The sequence below is a fragment of the Solanum verrucosum genome, unplaced genomic scaffold (assembly GCF_900185275.1).
Source record: "Solanum verrucosum unplaced genomic scaffold, falcon-dt-bn FXZP01000278.1, whole genome shotgun sequence".
Lineage (NCBI taxonomy): Eukaryota > Viridiplantae > Streptophyta > Magnoliopsida > Solanales > Solanaceae > Solanum > Solanum verrucosum.
The window spans coordinates 1,371,366-1,390,676 of NW_026020332.1; the positions used below are offsets into that span (position 1 = coordinate 1,371,366).

The 19,311-nt window shown below is 31.8% G+C and overlaps 2 protein-coding genes across 3 annotated transcripts; one reads left to right on the forward strand and one right to left on the reverse strand.

The window, feature by feature from the left end:
* The first annotated feature begins 1,972 nt into the window (after nt 1–1,972).
* On the forward strand, nt 1,973–3,641 carry LOC125836266 (WRKY transcription factor 71-like). The gene is made up of 3 exons (XM_049515437.1): nt 1,973–2,422; nt 2,519–2,662; nt 3,086–3,641. Exons 1-3 carry the CDS (start codon nt 1,989–1,991, stop codon nt 3,462–3,464), a joined length of 957 nt encoding a protein of 318 aa, XP_049371394.1. The 5' UTR covers nt 1,973–1,988; the 3' UTR covers nt 3,465–3,641.
* Nucleotides 3,642–8,279: 4,638 nt separating this feature from the next.
* Nucleotides 8,280–17,661, reverse strand: LOC125836236 (protein REDUCED WALL ACETYLATION 3-like). 2 transcript variants are annotated; one of them, XM_049515396.1, is made up of 16 exons: nt 17,267–17,546; nt 14,670–14,761; nt 14,194–14,334; nt 14,056–14,112; nt 13,905–13,977; nt 12,802–12,960; nt 12,315–12,464; nt 11,947–12,202; nt 11,077–11,192; nt 10,904–10,990; nt 10,691–10,779; nt 10,456–10,518; nt 10,242–10,298; nt 9,499–9,595; nt 9,225–9,383; nt 8,280–8,717 (listed from the first exon to the last, which is right to left on the reverse strand). In XM_049515396.1, the coding sequence occupies exons 1-15, from the start codon at nt 17,300–17,302 to the stop codon at nt 9,228–9,230; spliced, it is 1,629 nt and encodes a 542-aa protein (XP_049371353.1). In that variant the 5' UTR covers nt 17,303–17,546; the 3' UTR covers nt 8,280–8,717; nt 9,225–9,227. The 2 variants fall into 2 exon arrangements, with proteins under 2 accessions (XP_049371353.1, XP_049371354.1); XM_049515397.1 differs by lacking the exon at nt 8,280–8,717 and having other exon boundaries at nt 9,191–9,383; nt 14,194–14,331; nt 17,267–17,661.
* Between the last annotated feature and the right edge of the window lie 1,650 nt (nt 17,662–19,311).

The following is a 19,311-nucleotide window of genomic DNA, read 5'->3' on the forward strand; positions in this document are numbered from 1 at the left end:
ACCCATAAATCTTTACTAATTCTATTTTATTTATTTATTCTGTTTGAGTCCTCCGTTGACTTTCTTACCCCTCATTAATGTTTCATTCATATATTAATAAAATAATTTCATATATATATATTTGAAGAGCTAAAATCCCATGGTCATTTATAAGCAAAAATGTCGCTACCTGATGAAGAAGTTGGGAAGGCATCAATTGTCTGTGTGGTGTTAAATCGAATATGATAGAAAAAAGTTTTAACTAACTAATATTCACTTTGACCCAAAGCACAAATTCAGCAGGGAAAGGATATAACTTAGCGGTAGTCTTTTATGAATAAAATGAAGTTTTTTTTATTTAAATAAATTAAAACAAAGTCTACCAAATCAATTCTCCTATTAATACTAATGTAATTGAATGTGTTGTGTTTGTTAGTGGTGGAGCTAAAAAATTTTATATTAAGGTAATTCAAAGTCCTTTTATTTTTATTTTTATTTATCATATTTAAATTATTTCTCAAAAATCAAACAAAACCTTGCAACTTATACTATTCTTCATATATTTGTTGAATTAATTTAATTTACTCTAAATTAAACTGACTCACATGAAACAAAATATGTCTAGTAAAAATGAATGAATGGAGTATAAAGAAATATATAATAGATTCACAGTCTCGTGAGTATATTTTTTTTTGGTGTATTTGTAAACTAATTATATACGTACGAGTACTGAATGTTGAGATATGAGAATATAATTGTGTTGAACCAGTCAGATCATATCTTGAATTTATTAATATATCGTTATAGGACTTTTTATTATTATTTATGTGGTTTCTCTAGATGTTTACATCTAAATATTAATTGAGTACCTCTTCTTATACGTTATCTTGCGTAAGAGTCAATGAGCAGAATGTTGTTGAAATTGTCAGATTATTTTTTTTCATTTTAAATTAAAGCTAATTATTAACAAGTATTTATTCATTTATTTAATTAATGATTGATTATCTACCTAGCTTCCATTTTAACTAAACCACGATATATATTCTATTGAATCAAAATTCGAATAAAATGTTCCAATTTGCTTTCCATAAAGTATGTATACATTGTTTGTTCACCAAAAAGAGACAAGACACTTAGTTTGTAATGGTGACAAATTTGACTACATTTGATTTGAAGTGTGAAAGAGTACTAGATAAACACTACAACTAAACTAAATTACTAAAATTTTAATCATCACATTTAAAATATTTTATTTTTTCTATTACATATATCTATAAAAACTATATAATCATTTTCTTCTTTTTGTATATATGGTCCCAATAATTCCAAAAGCTTAAATTTGCAACACGAAACATGTGGTAAAACAAAACGGAATAGTATAATTTACCAAACACAATATTTCAAGAAACAAAAAATATATATTCCTAAGATAGGAACAAAGAAGGAAAATGCTTATTACAGTTAGATGTTTATTCGGTCTGTCTCAATTTATGTGATATTATTTGATTTAATATGAAGTTTAAAATAAAAAGGGATTTTAAATTTTTGTAACCTAAAACGTGTCTTGATCATTTTGTATGACTATAGATAATTTTATTAAACGCAAATAAAAAACTTTAAAGATAAATTATTTTTAATTATAGTAAATATACATTACTAGTGAAATAAACTAAAAAAATGTATCGCATAAATTATGATGGATTCCTTCTTAGTGACAAATGACTAGACCCTAAAAATGGACTTAAAACTTTGTCAAATCTTCTTTACAAAAGTGGGGTCTACATCTATTTTTTTCAAAACTTATATATAATCTCTCATTCTACCATTAAAATTTAAAATACATTAAAAATAGACCTTAGTTAGCTCAAACCAAGAAAGAAAAAAAGAGAACTTGTCAAAGTTTAAATACAGACACATTATCAACCTCTTGTCAAACCCCATTCTCCCAACCCCACTCCACCCCACCCCCAACAAAACAAAAATCCCTTTTCTTCTTCTTGTTCTTCAATATGGGTGATGAACTAAGAGATTTGTACTATCATCAACCATTTCAAGAAGATATTAGGCATGATTCTTCAATGGTTCAAAATATACATATGCTTGATCCTTCTTTTATGAGCTATACTAGTGAGTATTTACATGGATCAAGTAGTGATTATATTACTAATAATTCACTTGGAAAACCCTTTGGATTTTCAACACCATCTCCACTTTCTTCACTTAAAGATGATGATATTATAAAACAAGATCATATGGATGCTAATGTTAATTATATTAACAATAATGATGTTGTTGTTGGAGGAGGAGGAAGTGAAACCCCAGTTACACCAAACTCTTCAATCTCAAATTCTTCATCTAATGGTGATCATGATGATTCTAACAAGAAAGATAAACAAGTCAAGGATGAAACATTAGAAGATGGTGAAGATGCATCCAAAAAAGAGTAAGTACATATTCAAGTTTCTAAAGTTTTCTTTAATTTTATCTCTTTTTTACCCTCATTTGATTTATTTTTTCATTAAAATTATGATATGTATAGGAGTAAAGCAAAAAAGAAGGGAGAAAAGAAGCAGAGGCCACCAAAATTTGCATTCATGACAAAGAGTGAAGTTGATCATCTTGAAGATGGATATAGATGGAGGAAATATGGACAAAAGGCTGTTAAGAATAGCCCTTACCCAAGGTGATTTTTTTTAATTTTTTTTTTTGCTCATTTTTGTTGTAAATAAAACCCTAAAAGAACACACTTCTCTTCCATCAAGAATCCATATAATTAAGGTAGCTAGTTAGTCAAATCTATGGTATTTAACTAGTGATTTGATAACAAATTTTCTTTTTCTTTTAGTCCACATGGTTACCTACTAGTATAAAGATTGTGTTCCCACTCCCCTAAGTTGTGTTCCCATTTTCTTGTTCAAGAAAATAAGCTTAGATTCAAAGGTGTACACTAGTCAAATCTTATTATTCTATGAACAATCGAAATTTCATACTTGTGTCAGATCCTTCTGATAATCTTTCGATCTCTCAATAATATCATGATTTTCTTCTTTTAAGAAGTATATATATTACATAATAGTAATAATGTTTTGTTGTTTTGTAATTGTAGAAGCTATTATAGGTGCACAAGTCAAAAATGTCAAGTGAAGAAGCGTGTGGAGAGGTCATATCAAGATCCATCCATTGTTATCACAACATATGAAGGTCAACACAACCATCATTTACCAGCTACTCTCCGCGGTAGCGTTGCAAGAATGTTGAATCCTTCCATGTTAGCTCAACCATCACCATTAATGGCACCACAAGCAAGTTTTCATCAAGAATTCATCATGTCACAAATGCCTCAATTTTATGGACATGCCAATGCTTTTGCAAATTCCTCTATGTATCATCATCAACAACAGATGCAGCTACCTCATTCTCATCATGATTATGGACTTCTACAAGACATGGTTCCTTCTATGTTTAATCTTAAACAAGAACCATGAGGCTTTGAGCTCTAATTAACCCTACTTGAAACTTTATAGCTACTTAATTTTCTTTCTTTCTTTTTTTGTAGTAATAATTTAGAGATATTATAGATGGACTCTTCCTTAATTATCTCATGTATTATATATATATATTAGTACTTCACCATCATATATATACTATATCTAATTTCTCTTCTTTATTGAGCTTATATATATATATATATATATATATATAGATGCATGCCCTTTTGAATTAAGCTGGATTTGATCAACATTAAGGTAAACTAAGGCATGTATATATCATATATATAATTCCTTTTGATCTTGGATTAACTTGAATCATTTTATATTCCCAAGCTATACGTGCATATTCTCATGTAGAGATGGCAAAAAAATGCTATACAACACATGTACGACGAGAAATGAATTTTGAGTTCTGAATTTTAGAAAAGACAGATTACTAGATCTTCGATAAATGTGAATTTCCTAACACATATCTAGTTTTGACCAAATTATTTATACATAACTAGAATATCTTAAACATATTTTATAGGCTTATAGCTTAGCTTGAGAGCAGTACATTTTATTGTTCTAATAAATTTCTTCCTTGCATTTTGCTCCTATATGACATTATTTTTATCCGAAATTGCTAGTTAATTGTTTTTCTGATGATAATAAACCAATTGTAGGCTAATAATAATTGTTTTACTTTTCTAATAGGAAATTAATAGAACAAGTCATCATCTTCCATTGATTTTTGTAAAGAAAGTTAAATTCATATCCAAAACCCTTTTTAAAGCAGGGACGGATTCATGTTTTGAAGGTTACCATGGTTCCTGCAATAATCTCAAGTTAACATAGAATAATATCTTCGCTCACAATCAACTATTTTTGTCAATATTTTGTTGATTTCTTAACACAAAATACTTGGACAAGAACAAAAGTCATTAGGTTCTCGTCAATCCACACCTTAAGAGCTAGATCCGCCCCGTTTTAAGGAAGCTTCTACAACATTGCAAAGACTATATAACCCGTTGATTTAAACAATTAATTTCCCTTTATGGGAGGGTAATATTTGTTGAATTAGCCAAAGCACGTGGTGTGACCGCAGCATTTTTTTTTCCTCCACCTTTTAGATGGCAAAAAGACTTTCTATAATTGATATGAAGGAATAATTAAGGGGTTATGAACTTCAGTGATAAATTGTCATTTCTATTAAGAAGACATGTAAATAAAACTAGAGTAGGAATCTCAAAAAGTTTTTGAGATAAATACCATTAATATAATGAACATCACGATAAAAACATTATACTAAATATAAATATTGGCTTTTGATCATCTTCATAATACTATTTTTGATAATGACAAAATGTAATTCTTATTCTACTTTCAAATTTTAATTATTGGTGCAATAGATCATAGGAACGTTTCATTCAAATAACACTCAAGTGTGACTTTGAACTAAGAAAAATGATGCATACGTAGATAATATTTTGAATAATTTCGTAAATCTATCCATATCTATATAGAATCATAAGAAATAGAATATGCTAATGATACTTGGTGGAGGACTTAACTATATTACATATATAAAGAGAAAAAAAAAACTTATATTAGTTTAAAATGCATTGAAATTCAAACTAAATGGTCCTAGCTTAGCTTTCTTTAATTTTTAAAAAAATTGAAAAATAAATATTGAAGGTTAGTTAGTTAACAGCCCCCACGGAATCAAAACAATAGTTCCAGGAAGATATGATTTTGTTTATTAAAACCTTCATTTAATAACAGGTAGGTTAAAATACGATTTCTTTCGTCCACTATATTTAAAATAGATATTCACTTCTATTTGTTTAGTTTAAAAATTCAATAGCTAACCTTATTGCCTTATTATTAATTATGTATATCATTTTTTAAAATATTAAATTTATTATATTTAAAAAATGATATATATTTATATATATATTATATGAACTACTTAGTGTGAAGAAAAAGCAAAAGTCAAACAAAAAAAAAGATCTAAAAAATCGGCTGCCTTTGATGAGAAAGGCTCAACAGTCAACCAATAGCTATTTGACTTTGACCTTATTAATTGATAAAAACGATACAAATGGGGAAAATATTTATTTATTTTCGAATAAAACTAATTAAGTTGGTTCATAAAATTACAAGTTGTAGCAGAATTTAAGCAAAAAATTGTTTTTCTTAGAACGTTTCAATAAAATATTGGAAGATTTTCTTGTTTGTCTTTAGCTTTAAGAAAGAACAATTCAATATATTTATATTAACTTTTTGGTGGGAATGCTCAGAAGTTTCGTAAAAAAACCAAAGTTGAGTACACATTTGTTCATATTGCAACTTATTAATTTTGTTTGCCAAAATGCATGCAGTACGTTTTACTTATTAATTTCTTGAAAGGAAATATTACTGTTCGAGCTTTGAAAATAAAATTGTAAGTCTTTGATAAAAAAAAAACATTTTATTTCCTTTATTTGAATTGAGTTTATTTTTTGTGCGAAAATGAAATTCGAAAATAGTAAAGATACGGGGCTTTTCGCAGTATGGTTTTTGTACAAGCTGACCACTTTAATTTGCCCAACTAAAGTTTGAGGTTTAGCTTGTAATTTAATTACTTGTTGATTTTAGTATGGAAAATTTGATGGTGCAACCTGTTTTGACATTGTTATGAAATCTACATACTCTCCTTTTTAAATTTTGAAGTCATGCCGTGTCTGAAGTTAGGTTTGATAAAATCAAACTTCAGATAAAAGTTTCGTATGAATGTAGTTTGTGCATTTCTGCTTGAAGTTCAAGCAAAATGGTTGGACTTTAGTCATTCTAGTTCTAATCGTTAGCCATTTCTTGCTTGAACTTAAATCATATATGTGCATATACTTAGGACAAAAAATGATTTAAATCTACTGAACTTTAGTCAAGACTAACTTCAGACATCATATGTTTGAAGTTGTCCTAAAGTATATACACATGTAAAAGAAAAAAACCTTTAAAAATGATCACAAGTTAAATAACAGCATTATAATCGGATATTCGTACATATCGCCCTTTTTAGCAGGGTGGCAACAAATTAAAGTTATAAGCTCATGAAAACACATGATTTGGGCCACCTATCTAAGTTTAGATATACTAATGACCCGTTCATTTCTTTTGATTCGTTCAGTTCAACTCATACAAAAGTTGAGCTTATTGTATCTCAAACTGATTCATGAAAAGATCTTATTAAATATTTTAGTTTTTCATCTTGTTTGATATGTTATAAAAAGTCATAATTTAAATTTTAAAAAAACTCATTTTAGCTCAATTAATCTTTGAACGTGTGAATTTCGTATCTATAGAAATCTTTCCCATTAATAATCCACTTATCGACTAACTAAGCCCATGTAAATTTCCCCATCTTGTAAAATGCTTTACATATGTTTGTTCCCAAATATAACTTGTAAATCCAAGTTGACCTTAATAATATTCCTCACATGAAAAACTATTATTTTGTCATTTTGTGTAGGCAAGACTTTGATATTTGGATTGAAATTATTATATTATTAAAAGATGGGGTATAGATTTGAGTGAATGAAATTAAAATATTTTTCTATATATTGAAGATGTCAAATAGTATGAAATTAGGTGAAGCACATGGAAAGAGTAGGTCAAAATTCAAATAGCGATCCTCCGCCATATGAGGCTAAATTGGAATTATATACGTACCTCCAAACACAACAGTGGTCAATTTTGTTATTATTAGTATTATTTGTCACTTAGCAGAATAATTGACCATAGATTTGGCATGCCCAATAAAGAATTACATATTCTAGTAAAATAAACTTTTTTTTGTGAGAAGATATTTGCATTCACAAAATTCTCATAATTCTATTAAATTTTTTTGTGTAATTAAAAGTATAAAGTACAGAAATTCAATACGGGCTGATTATATTCTATTTCAAAAAAAAATTCGATTACAAAAATTTTAAATTTTTCATTGCTCTCGGATACATTTCTTGGTTGACCGATACATTGCAAATGATATATTACTTAATGGAAGGGATGTATCCGAGAGGGAATAGGTATGTATCCGAGAGGGAAGGGATGTAAGGAAATAGGGATGTATTCGAAAGGGGTTTTTTGAAAAAATTTTAAATGGTAAGAAATTTTAGAGATTATAATATCTTAAGTTGTGTATTTATGTAATTTTTCTTAATTAAAATGCATACCGCTAGAGACTAATTTTATTATTTGACAGTTCTTAATTTGTTGGCATGGAGTGATGGTATGCGTCTAGAATTAGCATTTTCCCACTAAATTCTGCAGAAATTTCAGGTAATGTTTTTCATAATTTTAATACAGGGATTTATGTGAATTAAAAAATAATCTGGAAGTAAAATTAAATTTTTCATCTTGATTTGTTTGCTTATACGGCGATCGACTAGCTTGGTCAAAATAATTAGTTCATATTAGGTTAATAACTGATACTGTTTAATCTTATTATATTCTGATCTTGTGTGTGTTAATAATTTGTCTTCTAGATTAACATCTTCTAGATTAACATCAGTTTATCAAATTGTCTTAAAAGTAAACTTAAAGTTCAAATAGTGAATTGTGGGAATTACCTAACATTAGGCTTCGATGTATTCCAAATTTTATTGGCTCGAGAGATACTAGTCCATGCACAGCCCAATTAACGAATCGGAGAGATTTGATTTTGTAATTCAATACAAATTTTGTTATTCTTATCGCGGGAAATGTATAAATAAAATACGAGAGGATCATTTTCTTATATTCAAATTATAAGTGAATACGAGATAATTTCCTCTGCAAAATTTCACAAACAATAAAAAAGGAAAAACAATTGCATTAGCCATGAATAGTTCAAGTTTTGCTGAGTAGAGAACACAAGTACACTTATCATACCTATATTTCTTTATCATATCACTGAGTAACGAGGAACATATACGACTATGAAAGACAAAAGGCAAAGAGAACCAAAAAAAAATTTGAATACATGTATGTGGTAATTGATATCATACAAATTATTGTCACGAATTTTGAGGCTGAATCTGAAAATAATTCCTTCCTTGTGTGCGTGCTCCAATTTAGCAACTGCTAGTGATGCTACTTCCACAAAACTGTTGGCAATTACATGCTTTGCAAGCTGACTTTGAATATCAACATCTCTACCCCATTTAAGACAATATGACAGATTTTTCATTTCCATATCTAGTTGAGATCATCTTTCAAGAGTTCTATACGACTGTTTCATCCGACCTGTGGACATACAACATGTGTTAGCAAGAAGAACTTCGGACAAATGGTTCTACCAAATAATTCCAAGCAGGAAAATGCACACTAGGATGATTCATCATACTATTTGAAGGGGGATGAAGTGACAGAGCAGATGGCATCAACTATGCATTGGAAAGAACTTAAATGCTTTTCATAAAAGATTATATGCAGAAACTATTTTTACCTTGAGAAACTATCTTCTGGATCATTTTCAATGTTTTAGGAGTAATGTATTTGAGTGCTAAAGGTTGACAACAGTATCTAAGTGTTGGTTGAACAAATGATAAGGAGAGTAATATATGACATGGAGTGTATATTAATAAAAATTGACTTCTGACTATAAGGTAAAAGAAATCATTTTCTCCCTTTAGTAAAAAATATTGTCCTTGGAGAAAAGAACATTTTCAACAAGAAGATAACCAAACACTAAAAACCAGACAGCACTTTTTCTTTCTTTTTTTTTTGGATAAGTAGAGTGTAAGAACTTACGCATCAATGAGGGATCTGAAGAAGAATAAAAGAAAGGCAATATATGGACACAGAAATCACGACGCCGGCAATGAAGTTGTGAAGCAGCTTCTGGTTGTCTCTCGTGGGTACGAAAACTGTCTTGAGTGTATTCGTTAGTTCAAAAATCCTATATGATATCTGCAGAAGGATAGTGGAATACCCGATTGAGAAAACAGATGGAGAGAAAATGGACCAGATATGATCACAGCAAAAAATATTCAGGAAAATGAGAAGTGAGAGAACATAAGCCTACCAAAACATATATTGCAGTGACAAGCATAAAATTAAGCAAAGGATAATCTGGGATAAAGGACAGGAGCCACTTAGGCTGTCCATTTGGCATATTTGATCTGCACATGAAGTCAAGAAGCAATAAGAACTCAAAGCATCCTGGCCTTATCAACGCAACCAACATAAAACTATACATTCTCTGATGAGATATAAGCATTGGGAAAAATTACACTCTGGCATTACAAGGAAACCACGTAAGAGTACTGAGAAACTTTAGAGACAGGCTGGGAATAATAAAGTATATTATGTAGGAATAAGGATGTCAATCATTCACAGATAAGGAATTGGTACAGTAATACCTCTAAGAAATTTAGCCACACAGAAAATGCTTAAGTTTAGCAAATTACTTGGAAAATGTCGCAGGGTGATGGAATGTTTTGATGGTTCATGATTAATCAAATAGAGGGCGACTATTGAATTTCTCAAACCAACTCCATTAGAAGTTTAAATGGTTAGAGATAATATTTCAGGTTTGCAACATGTCCCTTGTGCGCAAGCTGATTCTATTTTCTTAGGTTAAGCATGTGGAAAGTGTTGATAGGTGACAAGTGAGACTCAATGAAGAATCTCAGAAATACCACATCAAATTGTGTGAATTGTCTCATCTAAAAGTTCAAATACTAAATGTGGAACAATTTTATTAATTTATTTCAGGTCTGAGACAACAACCATTATATATTTAAAAGAAGAGTGAAATCCACATACCTCAGCCAGATGTGGAACTGTGAGATATAGGTTTCCAAGGTGATTTTTCCCAGCCACCTAGAAAAGTAGAGCACTTAACAGTTAAAGAAGCCGAACGAAAAACAGTCCAACTATGTCTAAAGATAAGATGAAAAAATTAATCTTCTGGACAGGAAAAGGAAAGTATAAGGTCTATGATTGAGCACCAGCACCAAATGAGTCAATAGAATCTTACGCAAAGAGAGTCAAAGAGAAATTCCGTAGCTCCTGAGTAAAATTCCGCAAGCAGATGTAAACACTGAAAAAAGGAAAATAAAATGAGAAAGTAGCACAAGACATCAGGAGAGAAATCAATGATATACTTTCTTTGTTTTGGCACATCATAGGCAAGCAATGGCTGGTGTTGTATATAAAGTTCACATTTGGAAATGAAGGGCTTAAACAGAAATTAAAGAAAGTTTAATACATACGTTATGGGGATCCATGACGTGTAGGGATGGAGCTTGTTGTATGAGTTCTTGTCCAGCTTGTATATGTATTCAAACCACAAGTACCCAACCTGAGCAAGACGGATGAAAAAACTTTACGAATTGGAGGAAGAAGAAAACAGGAAAAAGAAAGAGACACACTGTAGCAGCAAAATCAAATTGGTGTTATGCTAGAAACACGATAAATCTACTCACAGCTACAGCAACAGCAACAATTGATGTCTTAATTGTTCGTCTCCGCTTAGGTTCAGACTCCTCCAGTTTCTCCATCCATTTTTCAACCTGAAAGGACAAGATACACCAAATGTAAGTCCTTAACAACAAATGAAAGACAAAAGAATAAAGAATTAGAGTTCTATTGAGCTTACATTAGGGTGAAAGTAGGCATATATCATGCCAATAATCCATATATAACGGTCCAGCCCAGATCTGAAGTGCCATTCATGCAACCGAGGGAGATCTGGCTTGGCTGGATCAGTGTACCCTACAGTTTGATAAAGTAGAAAAGATCATCACGTGACTGGTTAAGCCAGAATCTATAGAAAGATAAAAAAAGAAAGGACAACAAGAAAAAGGGGGAAAAGGATTCTTTGGCGTTCACCCTACTACTTGAAATACAAAATACCACTTGAAACAGTTGTGTAGCATTGCCACTACAATTATATATGTCACCTTACTTGCATATAATCATTACACCTAAGACAAGCACCTCTTAGCACGAATATTGGTCCATCAGTTCATTTTGCTACAGATAGGTGATTTTCATAAAGATGTCAAATCAAATTCTACAACTATTTCTGAACCATGTTACTTTTTGTTTTGTTGTTGTTGATAACCGTTGTGTCCCGGCACACCTTGACTAATTCCACGGGATCCCTTATACCTCCCACCAGCAACATGTATCTGTCCACCAAGGCTAGAACAGAGGGAAGAAATCACCCATTTTTTGTGTCTCTACTGGGATTTGAACCTGAGACCTCATGTTTTTCAACCCAAGAAATATGGAGATATTAGTTTTGAGAACTTCTTATAACCAAATTTTTAATGATGGCATTTGTCATTACTTATAGCTATACTATTCATCTTATGCATAATATTGCATGAAAAAGTAGGTAGCATTTTCCACAACACAGTTGAAGTGACATCCAAGGCGAAGTCCTCCTTGTCCGAGCTCATGAAAAAGTAAGTATTTAAAAGTGATTTGGAGAAAGAAAAAGAGCAAGTGCACCGTAACCAACCTAACATAAATGTGAAAGGGCCCCAAAGAAATTCAAAAACTCCAGGAATCTCCCAAATCAGGATAACCACGACCACGCACATAACAAGCTTCAAAGCCATCACTGATCTTTTGTCGTTGTAGTTGTAGCCAATGCCAAGGGCTCCATACACCATGAGAGTAAAAAGTGTATGCATTGGGCAGATGTAATACAGCACGTAATCATTGTTAAGAACAATACAACAAAATATTACGAAGAAATTCAGCCTCCACATCATCTGCACACAGGACAAAGTTTGCCACATTAACAACATTGAACCTAAGAAATGTAAGATTAAACTACCAAGAGTCCTCTAACTTAAGGTAATAAAGTATAATACATAATGTTACCTGAGCAAACCGAGCAAGACTAAAATCTTTTCTGATGTAATAATAAGAGAAGTTCCCAAAACCAGTCATCCATACATATGCAGCAATGAAAACACGAATGGCATTGTATATCTCTGTTGCAGCAAAATAATGATAAATCAAAAAGAGGACCTGTTGCAAACAAAAAGATGGATTATTTAGACTCTGCAAACATCATATACTGAAAGGAGTATATACGAAGAACCAGGCCAAATCCACAGGAAATAAAAATATATACGCACACACATTGCACAGAGATTCTGCATGATTTACTGCTTCTTAATATTAACACATTGAACAAAGAAGTTGTGCAAGAATCATGTTGCGACTTTGTAAATCATTCACTGAGGAGACGGAGAAACAAAGAGAGCAAATGGAAGGTATTTCTCTAAAGAATTGCTGACTAGATTTACTTCTTACTAAACGGAAGGATAAGTAGATCAAGAAAAATCTTATAGAAAACACTTGCCTGCATCCATCCTTTCCACTCCTCTGTCTGATGACGGTTAAGATAAAGCAAGGATTTTCCAGAAAATGCTGATTTGTCATTGTGTTTCTTGAAAGAAGTCATTGCTGCAACTATGATCAGAAGACAATAGAGAAAGAGGAAGAGGTCCCGATTGTAGCTCTGTTCACGGAAAACAAAATAAAACAGAACCTTGTTATTTTGAGCTACACTTGCGAGGATGAAAATATACATCTTATAACTCCACAATGGAGTTGGCACACTGAAAGTATAATTCCAGCAATGATGCAGAAATTATATGATGTCCTGCATTCTAGTCAAACACCAATGCAGATCCTGTACTAAACTCTCAAAACCAAGAATCAAATACAAAAATAAGGGGATGGGGACAAGAAAGCAAAGAAGACAACAAGTTTATCTAGAATGAGTTTGATGCGTGTGGTAAAAAATTTAAATATGGAGAATCTGAACTTTCCAAATGAACCAATTAAAGTAAAGACAGATCCAAAATTTTCTCCAAAGTAGGAATGAGTTTACACATTAGCATGCATATCATATATATGCTAGTAACCTTCTTTAGAATAAGACTAAAATTAGTTCCATTGAAGCTTGGCATGCTGAAGTTTTTTTTTTTTTTATATGACAAGGGAAACCCGCAGCCGCAACCCTTTGGGTAAAGCATGCTGAAGTTTTAATAAAATTCTTTCAAACATTAAGACAAAAGTCACACAGCACAGTTCCACATCGAACAGTTCAATCTGGATATTACCTTCAGGGAAGGATAATGCACAAGAAGATTCAAAAAACATTTAGGTTGAACTGGCTGTGTATATTTAACATAGTATGCAGACAAGAAGTTACTCAAGATGCACTACCAATGGTGGAGCCAAGTATGATTTTCACTAAGGGGATTCAAAATATAAAGAAGTAAAAACACGAAGAAGCCAAAGGGGTTCAACATCTTATATATATATAATGCACTACTCTACCTAGCTCCACCTCTGTGCAACACAGTGCTCGCTCATGCACGTCCACGAGATTAGTCAAAAGCATGAAGTAGAAAGTCATATCATGATGCATTATTAAAAAATTAAAAGGTCATGAACCTTGGTAGAATCTGCGAAGAAGTTTGTGCGGTCACAGATATAGAAATAAAATAGGATTCCCCCAAATTCGGACCTGTATGATTGAAAGACAACCACATTAGTATGAGGAAAAAGATGCATCCTGCATAATCAAAACAACCAAGAGACTCACATTGCCCTTAAAGTTGCTCGATTTTCAAGCAAAAAGGAGTCCTCCATCGTTAGAAACCTATAAAATTAAAGAAGTGTTTCATGAAGAATTAATTAAGGAAGTTCAAGGAAAATCCACCAATCTGAACAGTGCACTGACCTAACTATATTTGTTTTTATTGATGAACTAGACACCTTCGTAGATGCAGATTTTGACAGACCTCCTTCCAGTAAGACAGCTCGATCTTCTTCCTTGACTGTTGCATTTTCCAATTCAACTAGATTGTTATCTGAATGACTGCTGTCACAGAGAAGACAACAATATAAGATTAAAAAAATTATAATTAAGATAGTACAATTGTTTGTATATTTTTGTGTAGATAAAACAATCACAGTTGCTTTCAGAAATCAAGTTGCCTGAAGATACTGTTCACTAATGATTTAACAAATAGCAGCCATGTCTACAAGGTCCATGGTGAATACTAAAGGGGCTATATGAGTTCTCGTACTTTTTCCTTTTCCTTATCGGATGGATTTCAACTGAGTGGTTATTTCCATGTTGAAAATCAAGTGAGTCAACTTAGTGAGTAGGGGGGGTTGTTTACTTCATTGCAAGGATTGAGCTGTTTAACTTACACTTTAGATGGAAACAACCACTTCTTGTACTCCAACCACTCAGAGTATAACCATGCAACAAGGACAGGTATAAATCCAAGCAAAAATGACACCTGCGACATAAAAAGGGAAATCCTTCAGTATATTCTAGATATATTTGCCTTAACGAATAAATGATGAATTGAATAGTGTTCCACGTTGCAGCAGCGCAAGTGCAATAAATCTTACTCCATAAAAACTAACGCACAAAGATAATTCCACAACAACATGATTCTACAAGTTTATTAGTAGATCTTCCATCCTCCAGGAATTGAAACCCCCATTTCTCCCACTCTCTCTCTCTTCCCTCCCCCACCCAAGCAAACTAACAAAATAGTAAAGGATCTTTTATCCAAATACACATGTTCCTACAAATGAGATTAAGCTTTGTTTGAGTTTCATCAATTGAGTGAGCTGACTGAGATTTGGTATTAATTATTAAATTATTGTTTTTTTTAAAAAAAATTCTAATAAGAGTTAAGTTTATGTAAGATCATTAAGACACTAAGATAGTGCGCCAGAAGTTACAGATTGTGAAATTTTATCGTATCTATTATGGAATCTACATCATTTACAGTGACCAGGTCGCACCAGCTGGCAAAAAAGTACATATGTGCTTAAGGATATGTAAATTTCTCCATCTGCCTTCAAAAGTACAATTGTTTCTTTCTGCCAGATTGTCCACCAAATGACCAAAGGTAAGTGTTCCAAAGCTTGTGAGCTTATTAAATTATTGTTGTTTTTAGGCATCGAAGCGACAAAATTGAACGTTCTCTTACAATAGATCAGACTTCCCGTACCTAATATTTTCTGATATATGACATCAAATTTAGTGGTAAGGACATGCTTACAGAAGCAGCAAATTGTTAAAAAGGCATCAAACACGACTAATCAATTGTACTATAATTAGCACTTACATGCACTTGATACCTATCTGTTCACTAGAAACCAGGTTCGCATGAACAACTCACCATAAAATTCTTTTTAAATCAAACAAAAGAAAAGACAAAAGGTACCAAAGGAAAGAAACTACCTTCATAATGAAGGCAGAAGTTGTAAACAGGGCTAAATGCCACAATCAAAGTTGGTTAAACTATGGGAGTCATTTTCTAAAGTTCTAAATCTAGCAAGATAAGCCAATTTCTAAAAGCAAAAATCCACCACTAGCTTAGACCAATTTCAATGATTTAGTTTCATCAGATTAGAGATTTAAAGACAAACAGCATAGTTGGAATCTAAAGTGTACTTATTGGAGTGACCATCATCTGTTTTGGATCTCATGGCCACAACCACAATCAACTTACTTATTGTCTCCCAGGGCCTTTCCAACCAACAATAGCGGGGGAAGGGGGAGGGGGCGGGGGTGGAGGTCCATAGTTATTAAGAGCCATTCCTTTGTTGCATAAAGTGATGTAGCGACGAGAAGCTAGGGGTTATCACTTCATGGGTGAAGCCATGCGCTTCAAAGAAATTTGTGTTTCAAACAATGACTCAAACATGATCAAAAGAAAAATAGACAGTTCTTTGAATCACAATTTTGAGAAGTTGGATTAATATCGGCACTATTACATATCAAATGTTGAAATTGATTATTTTAATTGCAATTTGAGTATTCTAGTCCTACATTCATATCGCTTTTCGCTTCAAGCCCCATGAACCTTGTAGCTTTCGAGCACTTTTCATTTATGTAAACACACCGCCAGATCAAATCATTAAAACTATAAAGTATATAGAAGTTGATGGATGGAACTTTAGAGAAACGTTTTAAATTTTTGAATTACATCTTTTTGACAACGAACTCAAAATCATATCTTTAACCATCTTATACCGATGGTAACCACCCTACTGTTTCATCAGCTCTAATAACAACAGAATTATGAATATAATAGTATCAAATCAGCATGAACTTCCAAATTATTGCTTCTACTGCACGAAACAACAACAACAACAACATGCTGCCACCCTCACTATATAAATATGAGCACTTGAATCTTAATATAATTTCGCCGTTTGACCCCCTAGCATATATGAAAACAATGTAGCACATCAAAAAGAAACCACCTCAAATAAACAACTTCAAAATTTAACCACTTCAATATACTTTCCAGTACTCAAAGCAGGAAAAAAAAATGGAACAACAAATATTATCACTAGCAAAAAAGCTGTTTGTAACATGCTAGCTTCTGTAATCAACAACAGTCAATTCAGCCTTCAGTCTCCATTTTTGTTGACGAAACACGAATAATTCGTTAACAGTCAGTTGAAAAAACTACAACAATAACTTGCTGCAACTCCTTACTAGAATAAACTACTAAACTCAAAATTTCACTGGAAACAACTAGATCTCCTCATCTAAATGCTCTTATATCAAAATTCAGCAAGCTTCTTATAATTTTAACTAATACACTTCAGTAGTTATACTCTTCAAACAGATCCGACTCAAAAGAACTCACAATTATTACACATTTCGATAGTTCCAACTATTTATCGGATCCAAATCCAAAATTAAACATCACTAACTTAACAAAGTATAATCACTCATCACTACAACACAAAACGATCAGCAAGAGCATTACTACCTGTCCAGGCGTCAGAGGACCAGAAACTGCCGCCATTTTCCCCCAAAATTATAATACTATATGGATCACCGACAAGTAAAATCTATCGATTCCGGCGAAATTGAAGCAGAGAAAAGCTCAGTAATGAGATTGTGTATTCACATACATTATATGTACGTATATATTGAATAGAGAGAAATAGGTATATATATATAACACAGAGAAGAATTGTATCAAACCCCTTCCCTATATGGAGAGATCTGAAGCAACGAAGAAGATGAAGAAGGAGACTAGGGGTGGCGGTGGGGGTGGGGTGGACGGAACGACGTCGTTAGCTACCGTATAAGTTTTGGGTTCAGATTTATATATACAGAAAAAAAATGTCTCTGTCTCTCTTTCTTTTCATACCAACCGTTGATGGCAGCGGTTGTGGTTCTAGCTGATTGTATTTTTATTTAATTTTTTCCAACTTCGTGTGTGTCAGTATTGAAGTTCGATTAATTCAAATTTATGTAAAATTTGACAGTATTTTCTACTGAATATTTTTTCGTAATCAATACTCAACGAAAAAATAACTTCATCCACGACGTCACATGCCACATGTTTAGTGGTTTTTTTCTTTTAGTTGCTAGAATACTGTTTTCGTACGCGTTAATAGCTGTTTAAGGTTTAAACATAGAAAAATTGTGTACTATCAATGCATTGAAGATATTAAAGAGAGAAACTTTGCTTTCTATTATTTCTAGTAATCACTATCATAATAGTCTAAAGAATTAAATAGTAAGAAATAAATTGAAAAAAAATCCTAGCCGAGGCAGAAAAATATTGAATGATTTTTTCTCATTTATTCACGTTTTGGTGGAGAAAATTACATGATACTTGTATTATTAGGATATAACTTATGTATTTATGGTATTAATTAAGGTGCGTGTAAGCTGATCAGACACCATGATTATAAAAAAATATATGGAAAGAACTCTTTAGAGAGGAGATAGTTTTGAATTTGTTAGGGATTAATGAGGATCTCATGTGAATATATTATGCATTGAACAATCCCTAACTTACTACACTACTATGGATTAATTGGTTGAACTCTACTACATAAACAAATTAATTATTGAGATATCACATTCATAAGTAGAATTGATTCTCATCCCTTTGTTTTAAGAAGTTTAATCATGATTGCAATACTAAGAAAGCCAATAATTAAGTCATCCTCCCACCTGCAGACCTGCTCACATACAAAACCAACATTGTTATATGGAGTATAATAATTAGCTTAATGCAATGCATATAAGATCATTAATCACCATGATTAATTAATTTGCTCTATGAGTACAAATAAAGCAATGAAGTTTGTTAGGTGGGTTACAAGAATTGTTAAGGGCATTTGGTAGTTATTCTTGTGTTTCCACTTTGAGTGAAACATTTTACACCTTAGCTTACTTTGTCTAAGGCATTAAATGACAAGTTGGGATAGTGAAGACATCTAGGAGTTTGATTGAAACATATCAACAATATTTTTTTCTTAAAAGGTGTATTAAGCTAAGACAAGAATTTTAAAAATAAAAATATGGGCTCCTATTGAGACACAAAAGAACATTTAAGTTTATTTTTAAAAAAAGTTTTAGTCGTTGTAAAATAATTTAAGATGTGTGAGTCTGAATTTGAAATATATACGTTTGAAGTTTGGTTTGTCGAAGTTTAACTTCAGACAAATTGGAAGCAGGAAAATTTACAACATATTGTTTGCAACAAATTTTAACGTGACAGAAAATAAATTGTAATATAATCATAATAAAATATAAAGAAACACAACTTAATTGATAAATATGTAGTTATAATTTTGTTCCTCCCTTGATTCTTCTTTCATAAGATTTATCTATGATTCGAGGGCGTTGGTGGCGTATTTCTCGAATTAGGATGATTTGGACTTGATCTCTTTATGAATATTTCATGAATTTGTGGAATATTCAAGATGTCTTTTCAAGGGAATATATTACCCTTAATATAGGCATGAACTAAGATTTAGGATTGAATAGCCTCCAAGAATCTAATTGAAATTG